Source organism: Phyllostomus hastatus, unplaced genomic scaffold (assembly GCF_019186645.2).
Source record: "Phyllostomus hastatus isolate PE091 unplaced genomic scaffold, TTU_PhHast_1.1 phas_scaffold_501, whole genome shotgun sequence".
Taxonomy (NCBI): domain Eukaryota; kingdom Metazoa; phylum Chordata; class Mammalia; order Chiroptera; family Phyllostomidae; genus Phyllostomus; species Phyllostomus hastatus.
Genome location: NW_025334033.1, coordinates 19,303,438 through 19,318,325, shown reverse-complemented (window position 1 = coordinate 19,318,325; position 14,888 = coordinate 19,303,438). Strand labels below are relative to the sequence as shown.

The window sequence follows — 14,888 nt, the reverse complement described above, 5'->3', positions numbered from 1 at the left end:
AGCATAACATAATTTATATTATTGCAGACTTGCTTTGTTTTATTATTCACTTTATTATGTTTTTTTATGAAGACAGTATCCACTTTTCCTGTGAAATAATTCCTTGAAATGAATTCCTTGAAATGATTCCATAATATGGAAATATGTTATAAATGGAGATAATTTAGACCAAATATTACAACTTGTGGGAAAATGTAGAAACTTGAGTCTATGTTTTCTCTAACAACTAGCGGTTGTAATGGGCTTAAAGGAAACTTTAGATTCCTGTGATAGCTTCTGTTTCTGTTTATACTCCCTACTCAGAAAATAACATCTCATGACAAGGGTTCTGGAGACCTACCATTGAAAATACCAGCCTCCTTTAGTATCATTTGCAGTGTATGCATTCTATATTTTAAAACTTATTTTTATAGGGCTTTTCAAAATGTAGCTGGTGCCATAGTTTTTCATTCAATGGAGGAGAACCAAAATGCTTGACGAGTGTTCATCAGCTGTGATTTGTGTGACAAAAGGACCCACTGCCCCAGTGTGGCACTGGTCTTTCTGAGTGACTAGCCTGAGGTTCTCCTCTCTGCGTCCTGCTGCCATTAATTGACTACATTGTTTTAGATTTATGCATTAAAAATACGGTTCCTATTTCGAAGGGATCACTTTGTTACTTTGTAGCTTTTAAGCTGATGCCATGAACTTATTTTTCTTCTAAGATAAAGTCTCATCTATAGATTTTTCAACTAATTACATGTCTGCCAATACATACTTAGAGGATACATTTTATTTCAATTTATTGTTTGTGTTTATATCATGTGTCCCTGGAAATAGCTGTAGAACTGAAAGGAAATGTTTCATGGTGTTTATTGCTATTTTTTCATCACTCTTTCTTTTCACTCTCTCTCTCTCTCTCTCTCTCTTTAATAGCTTCAGCCAGTCTGGTCAAGCATGACAGCAACTCAGACTCGGCAAACTTCCAAGACACTGAGGACATGCCTGACAGATGTGTCCTGAAAGAGTCTGAGAGTCCAGGTGAAAGCCATTTAAACATAGTCAAGTATAAAATGATAAATTTGACACAGCTTTGGGGTCCTTGGAAGGGGGTGGGGAGAGAGGACAGACATTGTAATGCTGTTTTCTCTTAGCAGCTGCACTGTCAAATTAATGGTCACCTCCAGGGGTCACAGTGTGGAGCTGTTATCTTTTCCTCTTTCATCAAGAATTCAGTTGGAGGAAGTACAAAGGCTTTATGACTGAAAAGGGAAGCTGACACTATTAGTTCATTATCATCAATTTGAGACTAACCTGGTTAATAGAGGTAGAGATTAGAAACTGAAGAAATGACAATGTTTTAAATAGGTCAAATAATGGGATCAAGCGGAAATGGAGAGTTAGAAAGAAAAGAGACACAAATTGTCATCATTACAATCTATTTACCTTTCTGAATACAAACAGGACCTAACCGGGATGAGAGGATTTTAGCAAAACAGTAATGGACTAATGGATGTTGTCAACTGTTTAGAAAACAAACAAACAAAAATAATAACCCTTCTTCTTGCAATAAAATTTACCCAAGGTCCAAGTTACCTATGTTTGTATTTTCTTCATAGAAAGAGTAGACAGAAATATACTGGAAAAATTTGACCAGGAATACTTAAACATGGATTTTTGCTTCTGTTTTTGTTGTGTTTTGACTCATGCCTATTCTTAACACCTAATTAGTTAAAAGAAAAAAATCTTGTGAAAGTCAAATGGCACATTCCTGGATCACTGCAAAGCCATGAGGTGCTAAAAGGTACCTTATTATCACGAATGAAAGAGTTAACATTTTTCTTTCCTATTTTCCCTGGCTGCTGTGTACCCTCTACTCTCTCGCATCCATGTATCAGATTTTTGATTCATCCTCTCTGTGGCCTGTCAGCTTAGTTAAGAGATTTCCAAATCTTGTAGCCTTTGCTGACAGGGGGCAGCTGCAAACAGTCCCCTGATCCTTCCCCGAGGAGAGCTACTGAGATTTAATTTTCAGTGAAAGGTGCAGCCTGCAATCTATGTCAGGTCCCCTAAGTCATCTCGGAACCCCAATAGGCCCAGTGGCGATGGCATTGTATTTCAGTCCCTCCACTGCACGAAGATTCCTCAAAAGATGGACCGCTGCCCTGTGTCTGTTCCCAGCCACACTTCTGCTCTCCTGCCGACCTGGGAAATGGCATCTTTAACAGTGACAGAAATTTTTAATCAGCACATTAAACCCATCCCCTGCCATAATAGCTAAAAGACAAATGTAGATCAGTTCCACTCTAAAAGGGAGAGGACAGTGGTAGCATAAAATTTCTAAAATAAAATTAATTTAAAATTACTTTTTGTTTCGACTTAAATTGCCTAATTTCAACTAAGTTCTTAAACTGTCTTAATGACCAGTTTTCTATCAACCACTTTGCCAGGCAGTTAAATCCACAAGTCATCTTTCTACCTAAGTGTTCACTGTTTGGGCGAGAATAGATCCACTTTATACCATTTCAAAAGTCGAATAAATTTTTATCATCCCTCAATATGAGTGGAATTGTACTGCAGTTCTACTATAACATAATCTATCTGATTGATATAAACAAAAGGATGGATCAGAACAGAAAGATTATTTAGAAAATATAGGCACTGATAGAGAAGCTTAACTTAAAAAGTGAGTACTGTTCTATACATCGGACATCATTAAACTGGTAATAAAGAATGAATTACTCTGGCTTTTTCCTCTGCCCATTTCTGCATTTTAAGACATCTTGCCTTATAGGCCTAGAAACCTCTGGAGAGTTCACTACTGGTCTCACTGCCTTCCACTGAGAATTTGTGGCTTGGTTGTCATGGAGACATCGTATTTCTCCAAGAATTTCTCATATTGATCCGTGGCCAGGCGTAAATGGCCAAGCGAGTGTGAGGAGTAAAGGGGGCTGGGCAGTCCTATAAAATGACCAGGGCTTGTGGGTTGGAAATAAGCTCATTGCAAACACTTAGGTAAAAAGAAAGAAGCAGTTTTATTTTGTTGCAGGATTTCTTTCTGCACTTTGGGCCATTGTCTTCTTTCACTATGAACTGAAAGAAACTTGTTAGTCACTTGTCATGTCAGATCTTTGGTGCTTGTCCTGACACAGCTGTCAGCCTTCCAGCGCTGCACAGCTCAGGGACACACAACAAAGAGGCAATGGCATGAATTATTTATTGCTCCTCGTGTGGATAAAATTCTGTGATAAGAAATTAAGACACTTCTGACAGAGGTGCTTGTTTAGTAAGAAAGATTTTGATAAGAGTGCATTTTTTTTTGAAGAATGAGCATTTGAGAAGCAAAATTCTTAAAACTGAACATGAAGGAAGGAGATACCTAGCACAGAGGGACTTTCTTGAACTGTGAAATATGACTGTCTACTTTTCAGTGTCTAAAAATTAATTTCAAAATATCAAGTCATTCAAGTGAAAGGGCTCCAAAACTAGAAACACTACTTGGTGGTTTAGTTACCTCTCTTTACCACCCAAGAGGGGTATTTCTCTGGAAAATAAGTTTAAACACTTTTGTTAGAAGAAAAAACAAAATTTGGGTTTTTTAAGGGACACGCTTTGGAAAGATGTCTTCAAACCAATAGAAGTACTTCCATAGCTAAGCTTATAATTGCATTAATGTATTTGTTATTCCTTGTAAAAAAAGGAATTTAAATCATGAATGCATCATTCTTACTATTTTCATCTAGAATATTGTTACTCATTTAAAATTCCTTTTAACATTTTCACATTGTGAAAAACATCAGTTACAAAGTTAAATGTGGTCAGCCTTCTACTCTAATGGATATTGGCCTTACATAGTTTTATCTCTGCCATTCTAAGTGACTAATATATATTAATTACATCATTTTTAATGAATAGATCTGTTGTTTGAATAGCATATAGAAAATGAAGACAAAAAATCATTTTCCCATTCAAGTACAGGTCAACAATATCATCTCATATATTATTCTTTTCAAATAAAGTCTTTTCTTTGTAAATCCCATAAATATCATTTTACTTTAGTTCTAACTTCACATTGATGATACCAAATCATTTGCATATGCAGAGTGCAAAGGGATCCGGAAGCCAGAAAAACTAAAATAGCGTTTTCAAAAGGTGAAGTTGAAGTTTTTAAAACATTGATAGAACATTTTAAAAATGTCATTATTCAAATCAAATTTTTAGAATTTATATAGACAGTAGATTGATTTGGTGAATTGATTATATCTGAATACAGTGGGTTTTGCACTTCATCAGTAGAGCGGTATTTTTCTGTTGACATCACTGCTCCATGCCACTGACCAGGGCAGGATGACCCATTTGTAAATGGGCTGGAGTGTGTATATAGGTCACAGTTTAGCGGCCTGGTGCAGTGGGTGTTCCCCGATCTCCAGAGCGCTCTACCTTATTCATCATGCCTTTGTGATCTCTTTATTGGTTCAAGTTGTATACCCAGGTGAGTGCCTGCAGTCCATTAAGGTTGGCAAAGTAATGTTAGACCTGAGTGATCTTGTTACTCTGACCTTGCTAGTGAACCTGGAGGTCTTGTCTGGTAGGTTAAGGTCTCCCTCAGCTGTGTCTTTTCTTTGGAATAATTCATTAGCAAAGAGTTTTGCCTCACAGGTGAATCCCAGGTTGGAGTTTCTGGCTTAGACTCTGTGGTCTACTTTCTTCTTCACTGGTGTTTATGCATTCCTGAAACCTGTGGGAATAACTTTGATGTCTAGTAATAGAAGCACTGAGACAACATTGTGAACTTGAGGCTCCATTTTTTTGAGATTTTAGGGCCATTAGACTTTCTTTCTGTCTCTTTAAGGCCTGGATGCTTCTGAATCCAAAAGATGTTATCACAAAAATAGTTCAGTTTAATCATTTGCTGGTTAACTTCTTGTTAACTGTTTCGTGCAGTGATTAAAGCTTGATTCCCATTCTCTACAATATAACAAAAAGTGTTTCTGACCCCTCATTTTTGCACTCATGATGATAAAAAATTTATGTGACATTCACAATTTTTATCCAAGTGTTAATGAGGGACCTTAAGCTTTTATCACCTTATTGGCTTGGAAAATTAAGAATATTACTTCTCAATGCACTAGGGACAGTACACATAAATATAGCTTCAGCTGAAAATAGCAGTGACAAGAGAGAACTTAAAAGTACAAAAGAAAGCATTCAGATAAGCATTTTCATGTCATTCTGAGGTAATTTATAATCAGTATGCATTCTGCTGTTAATAGAACATTTTAGTGGTTTTTATATAGCACATTATGTGTGTAGATCTATATACATCATTGTCAATCAATATTGCATTTGCATGAATCTGATGAACAAAATCAGATTTCTTAGTTTACAGGGGATACTACATTGTGAAAGCTAAGGTGGATTTTTTTTTTCTTTTACTATTCTGGCTCATGAATCACCAGCAAAAATCAGGTAAGAGAAAGTAGGACAGATTCAGGACTGGAGTGTTGGAGATGGCTGATGATGATGCATGAAGCAGAAAAAATGTGGAATGTGTGAGCAGCCCATCAATCATAGCCATCGAGAACACACTTTTTGTGGTTACTGCTAAAAAAGTGTTCTAGAAGGAGGAAGAACAATTTCAGTAGTAAAAATACTTTAACCTCTTTCTACTTGTGTTTAACAATATCAGTATATTTTTTTAATTACGCAAAGGGAAATATTTCAGCTTGAACCTAATAACTTTTAAATTATGTAAAGTTCTAGGCTAATGTGTTATTATATAATGTATATATATATAATACAATATTGACTATTGGTGTAACTAAACCGAATCAGGCTTTTGAGGTTTGGCCAGCAGGAGTGGGATTTACTATGCACCATCACATCACCAGTGCACATGCGCTTAGATGTTGTTAACTAAGGCACAATGCTCCAGTTAGTTTGATAATCAAATTAATTTAAAGCAAATGATAGTTTTTACACTGCAATAACAATCACCCAAGTTGTCTGAGAAATAAATTTTTATTCTATAATTGAAATCATATTTCAACTAACATTTAAAAATTTGACCCTAAAACCAACCCTAAATTGTGAGCTTCTCTAAAAATAATTCGGCTCCTGGAAATTTATGAAAATAGAGTGATTTCAAACCTAATTCATTTTGTTGAAAACTTTCAGTTTTCTTGGCAATAATATAAAACAGACTATATTAATAATGTATGCAGCTAAAATATATTTACCTGGGACCTGGTTTATAAGATAATAATATTTTATTGCATTAACATATTTTACTTCAGGATAGAAAAGAAATGCAGAAATTATATAGACTTTTCCTTCCTTCCTTTATTTCCTTTCTAATTCTTTCTTTCCTTTCACACTTCCCTCCCTCTTCCTCCCTTCTTCTATACCTTTTTTCCTCCTTCCCTTCTTTCTTTCTTTTTTCTTTATTTCATCATATGATGCAAGATAATCTGTTTTCTTTCTAGGTGAGCCAAGGCATCATTCATGGATAGCAAAGATGTGCTTCTGCAAGCTGTGCTAAAGGAAATCTCATCTATAGGAATTGGATTTGGGTGAATTAAGAAACACATCATTTGTTTATTGTGTGTATGCTGTGTGAGCATTGATCAAGATATTAGGTTGTAGTAGATTTGCTAATACTTTAACCAAAGTATATTGAAAGTGTAATTACTGATAGAAATTATCCAAATTTATCTAATTTTAGAAAATCATTGTATAAATCATCATATATTCATTCCTGTTTCTTACTTTTATTTTAATCTTTTCAACAAGGAATCCTAGCCCACAGACATAAATTTAATACCATTTTAGGTTTTCTTCCATCTTTTCAGTTCCTGAATTATATAATAAGCAGCATTAAAACCACATTGCTTTTAAACAGTGTAACACACAATGCTTTTAAAATGTAATGTTGCTTCAATGTATTTAATCTAAAACTTTACCAAATTTGTTTGATTTGTTAGGTTAAAACATTTGTTTTAGTAGATGCTTTAATTCAGATCAATCACCCTGCAGTAAATCTAATCCCTAAGGATGAAATGTTGTCAACAAATAGCCAGTTCCATTTAGTCATCAGTTAGCCCAAATAAGTGATACATAGTAAAATAGGGACTGATCTCATGCAGTTAAGTTTCAGATTTCTAACAACATAGAAGCTTGTGCCTTTAGCTAAAGGTTGATCTTGTTGGTCATATAGAGGTGAATTAGGGAAGAAGACTCTATTTCTAGCATATCATAATTGATCCTTATGAAGTATGCACTCTTATAGTTCTTTTCTCAGAAAGAAGCTTGACTAGCAGGAATTCTTAAACTAAAATATGCGAAGCAATGTAAATAGGAACAGACATAAAGTGCTCATCTATTATGGTCCTTAGTGAGCTGATGTATTTGCTGTGATTTATATTGTATATTATTCCCCTTTCAAAGAAGCATAAAAATAAGTTTAAACCATTGCCAAATTTAACACTTACTAAGGTCTAAGGAAACCAATACTGAAAACTCGATAAATATTTTATGATGTCACTAGTTATAGGAAATGATAACTGACATAATCCTGACATTACTAACTGAGATTTTAAAGATTTTTGGCATCATTTTGTAGTTGCTAATATCAATAATTAATATTACATGGCTAATTAAAACATTTTATCAATAGGAAGTTTGGAAGCCAACACCATTAATGATAAATAATTTTAATTCCTAAAACTGAGAATTTTAGAGATTCACATTTAAGATAATATTCCCTAATATCCATGTGTAATTTGTTTTTTAAACAAGTCTAGTTTCTTTAAAATGATTTTCTTATATTGACTTATGTTCAGCACTTCAGTAATTTCTGTTGTAAGAAAAACTTGAAATAGCAAGTTGTCAGACAATTAATTGGATCAACCACGTGGTGACCCTAACCACAACTAGACACTCACAACTTGATTACATGTCTGTGCTTTTGGATGGCCTGGCCTTCAGTAACATGTGGAGGAACTGTGTCAGTGAGCAAACATGTTTGTCTCCAGAGTCTTCCTTGTCATTGTAATAAATGATTCATTAAAAATAGTCCTGTGTTTCTTTTTTTGACAATAATCTTGGTAATATTTATGATTACATATTTCCCTCAAAGGAATATCGTATTTTCAAATTTGCAAGTGGGAATTCTGTTTTATTCATGGAGTTACACAATGGCTATATTGCAAGGAAAGAACCTGGACGAAGGTAGGTTTAAGGGCCGAGGTTCACTGCCATGTGTCTAGGCAGCCGGTCCTCACTGTGACTCCCAGAGCCTCGTCCCCCCATCCGTGGAGAGGGCTCCATCACAGGGCTTGTGCAAAGGCCCTCCACCACACGGTTTAGGGAAAGCAATCTGAACCTCGTCAGGCACTTGAAGTATAAGGTAAGCTGTATGGTATCACAAACACACAACTAGAGAGGTGGCTTTAGGTGGGAAACATTCTGTTGCTATTTTAGAAAGTAAATAAGGCTACTTTGAACATGTCACATTAGAATATTGATAAGAAAACACTTTGCTAAATATTAACATTCTATCAAGATGGTAGTATTTTGGGGTAATTTTTATTTCCATCCTTGTCCATTTATCTCCAAAATTCTATTTTTCAAAAAACCTTTTATAATTACCCAACCAGTTACTCAAAAATAGTGTTTCTCTTCAGTCTTTAGAGGGCACATTATAATAATCAAATTTTTAAAAACTAAGTTTTATGCCATGTATTTTAAGTGAAGGCTCAGGATATATTGATCTAATTGGTTTTAACATCTTATTTTCACAAAATAGACCATTCATATAATTTTAAATTTTTTATATTGCGTATATTTTGATGATGCAGTTATTTAAAGGCAGTGCTATTTACCATTTGATTCTCCACAAAAATGTTGTTTTATGTGTTAAGTACCCAAAGTTGTGTCTAATCACATAAGAAAGTCATCATTTTATACATGTGTACATGGCTAGCATTGTAAATATTTTCAAAATTAGCTGTAACCAAAGTTACAAACTTAAAACTTTCTTGAGCAGATGTCTTTCTGATGAAGGTACAAGGCTTCATGGACAGTGAGTGGTCCCCAGATCACTGGGCTGTGACATCGTCAGCGAGGACACTGCTGGTGCCATGAAGATACATACATTGGGAACAAACGAAGTTCCCCAGTAAGAGCCTGCCACTGGAAACTCCCAGGCCTGTGAGCCTGGATGACGGCAGGGGTCATTTCATCTCGTTGGCTGGGCAGTGGCATAGGGAGGCCTGTCCTGGCACAACTCCTCACTCCTCACACCTTCGTCACAAACTTCTCAGATCCCATCTTTATTTAAAATTTTGACAGCATGGGGTTTTTATGCATGAATTTGATTTTCATTAATATTGTCTTCAAATGTATGTAACTTAATTACCAAGTCTTTTGCAACCCCTCCCCTAGTCTTAAGGCCCTACTTATTAACTTTGGCAAAACCTCACCTTTATCTCACAAAGCATATTGTAGGTAAATAGACTGACTATTGCAACCTTATGAACATGATTATAATGATTCAAATGGTAAGACATATTTTTTTAATACCTGTGAAAACTAGAGTCACAGACCATTGAAAACATTTGAAATGGCTCCTCTTGGTACACAGGGGGAAATGTATGGTTCTTTCTTTTGGCATTGTTTCTCCAAATGCCTTTTTCTCATTGCACAGAACATGTTTTCCTATTGCCAATTTTAGGGATTCTTTCAATCTTCAACACACAACTAATTAGAAAAGTAGCAGTAATTTTTGTTTCTTGTACTCAAAGATACAAGCTTTTTAATAATTAGTATAGATTTAGTACAATGCTGTACTTAAATCTGCAAAGTGCCATACACGTGCAAAAAGCCAATATTTATAACATTATGTAATAGCAATAATTGGGTGGCACGTGCATACAAACCTATCATTTATTCACTTAACAGTTATGTTAATTGCTATTATCTGTAAAGTCATCAATTGGCTTTTCAATCTTACAGTTTTCTAGGTGGAATGTGTTTTCACAAAGCCTCAGTAACAGCACTGTGGCCTCAGATGATGCCATCTCAGATAAAAGGACAGTCTATGATGTGTTCTTGACATATCACAAGTTTCCTTTAGATTCTTAAAGAGATGTCCTGTTAATTCTACAGTGGCAACTGCATTTCCTATCACAAGTAACCTCTCTTATCTCTATCAGAAGAACTCTAATATTTATATTATCTCCACTTACATCAATTTATACTTATAATCAACTGAGGAAACACTCTTTAATTTAATTTTTTGCTTTGTACTTTAGAGCCCTCCAGGAAGGCAAACAGCCAAAATACCTGCAGCACAGTGGCATCAAGTGCTTTCATTCTCTCCCTGAGACAGTCAGAGCCACAGGGATCAAGTTACACCCAAGAATGTTTTTATGAGAAGGAAGATTTTCTTGGGTCAGACTCTATGTCAAATAATCACTGTATTCCCACCAATCCAAGCAAAAGCCAGTTGGTCCAATTTCTGCAAGAATTTGAGACAGGAAATGAGGTGAAAATAAAAAGTACTATCATTTCGATTGTCACTGGGACAGCCAAAATCAAGAAACAAATTTGGAGATTTCTGAAGTATGTTTTCATAGAACATATACTGTCCTGAAAGGTGCTAGGCTTTGTCTGTAGTCTTCCTGCCATGTAGGTGGCAGCAACACTCAAGGCTAGAAATTTTCTTCCACATTCTCTTAGCTCCAGCCCAAAGCATATTCTTACGAAAAATCTTTCTAGAAGAGAAAAGGTTGAAAGTATAGAGACAAATTTCTCTATGTCCTCACATATCTCTAAAGCACTATTTTAAAGGTTGTGCTAAAGCGGCTCCCATAATGTGGAAACATTCATCATGTCCCTTAATACAGAAGTCATATTCTGCTCTCATACATGTTGGTAGCACTAGGTTTCAGTTTCTTTATTTACTAGGATTTTACTTCTTTACCGTTTCTCAGGCTAAAGCCTTTCTCTGATGAAAAAGGGAGAAAACTCTGCTTCAAACCACTACCACCTGGGAAATAGTAAAAGTCTGCCCCTTTATTCTTTGTAAACCTCTAAGAAGCCAGGTTATTTAGTAAACCTGCACAGATATTCCTTTAGTCTTCCAAGTGAAGCCATTTTCCCTGGTTGTCCTAAGTAGATATGGCTGCGTTCAAGTTAGCTCTGTGTGCAAATCAAATGAAGCCCAAGCAGAGTCCTGGACCCTGAAGGTGAATCCACAAGACAAACAGGCAAGAACTCCACTGCTGAGGGTGTTAAACTATTCAGTGGATGTGGGTCCTTGCCTTAGAAAGCTAGCAGCTCCTGAACCCAGGCAGAAATGAAACCTGGAGGCCCACTTTTATGTAAATAACTTTGCCGTAACCTTTGCCCAGTTATGGAAACTGATAAACAGCTTTTCTTTAATTTCTGGCATTTTGCCAGGACTCAGACATATATACAGCAAACAGGTAGCTTTTGTGAGGGAATCTTCAGCATGTCCTTTTTACATAGTTTTGGTCATTATGTGCAAAATACCAAGAGAATATGCACAATTTCAGGTCAAGTAAAGAAGATAACAACTAAACTTCCAGGCTATAAGAAGGTCATTGGATGGTTTGGGGACAGTGAGGAGAGGGTTCTATACCTAATATCTTTCAATCCAGCTTTTACTGCTCCTTACTTCCTTTGTCCTTCATGTCCTTGATCACTTTCCCCTAATATCTATATAGTTTAATGCAAGTATTTTGCATTGTAGGAGGCATTGAAGATGGAGTCTAAAGTATGATCATTGTGTCTTAGCTCTTTCACTTCCTTACTAGCTGTTTTTGCATTAGAAAAGTAGTTTCAAGCTTCCAGTTAAGATGGCAGCACAGGTAAATGCAGTACTCGCATCCTCCCACAACCACATCAAAATTACGGCTAAGCCGCAGAACAAAAATCACTCAGAATTGAAGTCCTACAACTAATGATATAGAGGACAAGCCACATGGAGATGGGTAGGAGGGCTGAGATGTGCAATGAGCTGGTCCTATCCCTACATGTGGCAGATAACTATCAGAGGGGATATCTCAGCTACGGAGGTCCTCCCTGAGGAGTGAGAGGTCCCAGACCCACACCAGGCCCACCAACCCAGGGTTCCATTGCCAGGAAGAGAAGTTCCCAAGACTTCTGGCTGAGAAAACCATCAGGGATTGTGGCTGAGTGAGGTGAATGGCCTCTGGAGTTCAAGCATTCTTCTTAAAGGGCCTGTGCACAAACTTACATGGACTCACTTGCTCTGAGTTCCAGAGCTGGGGCAGCAGTTCAAAATGTTCCAGGGGTATATAGAAAGGAACTGAATATTCTGGCTTCAGGATGAAAGCAGGAGGGGCAGTTCTCTCTCAAAGAGGTATGCTGGCAGAGGCCACGGTTCATTTTCTGAGCCATCCACCACAGAGCCAGGGGGCAGGTGCCACGTCTGATTTTCTATCAACCTGGCCTATGCTGTTCATCCTGCTCTGGTTTCCTGAGACCCCACCCTACCCAACTTTCATGCCCACCCCAGCTGTTTCCATATTGCTTTTCTATACAAATGACCTGTCTTGGCTCATGCTGCAAACTTTCATAAAATCTCTTGAAATTTCAAAAACCACAAACTATACCTCTTTCTAAGTATCCTGAGGCCCAGCACTAGCTGCAGCCAGCTTTGGTTTACAGTTTATCTTCTCCAGCACACCTCCAAATCCAGCACAAGTAGCAGCCATCTGCAGATCACTCTGTATTTCATGCAGGATGACTCTGGACAGAGCACATGTGGCAGCTGACCTTAGCCTGCACTTTCTAGGAGTCCTCAGAGCCAGTGCACCTAATGGAGAGATTCACACTGTGCCAATACATCACCCAACCACCTCCACAATCGACAAACTCAAGGGGCAGATCAGCAGACACCAGACCCCATTGAAATGAGTCTTGCTTCATGGGGTTGCTTCCTACATAGGAGATCTTCTGCAGTAGTCACTCCCAGTCCTTGTAGCTGATCAGTCTGTGGGTAAATCCCTCTCATGGACAGCAATCAAGGCTCAACTACAATAATAGGGTGCATATAGTCCACCTGATGTGGGGGGGGGGGCACACCTGGAGCACTCAGCTTGGGTGGCCAGGGAGGTTCTTCCCCTGGGTCCAACAGGATACTTAATATATAAGGCCATTTTACCAAGACCAAGATCGGAAGACATAGCAGCTCTACCTTTAAGGAAACAAACATACAGAGGCAGCCCAAGTGAGGCAACAGAAAAACATGGCCCAAATGAAAGGACAGAACAAAATTCCCCAAGAATAATAAAATGAAATGGAGACAAGCAATCTACCAGATGCAGAGTTCAAAACATAGGTTATAAGGATGCTCAATTATCTCAGTGAGAATTTAAATAAAGAGATAGAAATGGAAAAAAATGGAAATAGAAAACAAAAAAGAACCAGTCAGAAGTGAAAAATACACTAACTAAAATGAAGAACACATTACAGGGAATCAACAGTAGAGCAGATAAGACAGAGGATCAGGCTAGCAATTTGGAAGATAAGGAAGAAGAAAGGACCCAATCAAAACAAAACAAAACAAAACAAAAATTCCCAAAACTAAGGATTGTTTAAGGAGCCTCTGGGACAAGTTCAAGTGTGTAAACATTCTCATCATGGGGCAGCCAGAAAGAGAAGAAAGAAAACAAGGAATGAAAAAATAATGACTGAAAAGTCCCTAACCTGGTGAAAAATAGACATACAAGTCCAGGAAGCACAGAGAGTTCAAACAAGATAAACCCAAAGAGGCCCACACTGAGACACATCATAATTAAAATGACAGTGGTCAAAGACAAAGAGAGAATCTTAAAAGTTTCTCAACAGAAAGTCTGCAAATATCCATATTTGGATATTTGGATTGTCATGAAATATCCAAAGTGATGAACAGCAAGGACCTACGACCAAGTTTACTCAACAGAACTATCATTTAGGCTTGAAGGATAGGTAGCTTCCCAGTCAAGAAAAAATTAAGGAGTTCATCAGCACAAAACCAGTATTGCAAGAAATGGTAAATGGTATTCTTTAAGAAGAAGAAAAAAAGACAAAAAAATCAACAATAAAATGGCAATAAATACATATCTATCATCCATATGTTCACTGCAGCATTATTTACACTATCCAAGATATAAAAAGTCTAACTGTTCATCAGTAGAGTAATAGATAAAGAGGTGGTACATGCAGGCAATGGAATATGACTCAGCCATATGAAAGAATGACACCTTGCATCTGCAACAACATGGATGGACCTAAAGGGCTTTGTGCAGAGTAAAAACAAAATAAATGAACAGATAAAACAGAAACAGATTAATAGACACAGAGAACATTTTGGTCATTGCCAGATAGGAGGGGGATTTCAGAGATGGGTGAAAAAGGCAAAGGAATTAAGAAGTACGAATTGGTAGTTACAGATTAGTCATGGGGATGTAAAGCACAGCATAGCTAATAATACTGTAATTACTATGTGTGGTGTCAGATGGGTATTAGATTTATCAGGGTGATCACCTCATAAGTAATATGAATGCCTAATCATTGGGTGGTACACCTGAAACTAATATAATATTGTGGAGATCAACTGTAATTGAAAAATAAAAATTTATTTAAAAAGAAAAGTTGTTTCACATAATATCCTGAGCCTTGCCTTTCTCATCTATGCATTGGGACTAATAATTCCAATTTCTCAATTACCATATATGTGTATTATTATTATTATTATTATTATTAATTATAGTATTACAAATAATTGAAATTGCTATGCATACCAGAAATGCCTGATTACAGTCTTAATTATAGATAACCATAATGGCACTCCAGTGCTTGAGAGAGCCTTACGGCTT

At 36.8% G+C, this 14,888-nt stretch overlaps 1 protein-coding gene across 2 annotated transcripts in view; it reads left to right on the top strand.

Moving 5' to 3' along the window:
- The window catches only part of WDR72 (WD repeat domain 72), a 201,692-nt gene extending 193,640 nt beyond the window's left edge, over positions 1-8,052 (top strand). Inside the window, exons 19-20 of one of the 2 annotated variants that reach the window (XM_045822909.1) lie at positions 916-1,020; positions 6,465-8,052. In XM_045822909.1, the coding sequence (XP_045678865.1) occupies positions 916-1,020; positions 6,465-6,520 (161 nt within the window). In that variant the 3' untranslated portion in view covers positions 6,521-8,052. The remainder of the gene's footprint in view (positions 1-915; positions 1,021-6,464) is intronic. The other variant, XM_045822910.1, reaches the window with a different exon arrangement.
- The last annotated feature ends 6,836 nt before the right edge of the window (positions 8,053-14,888 follow it).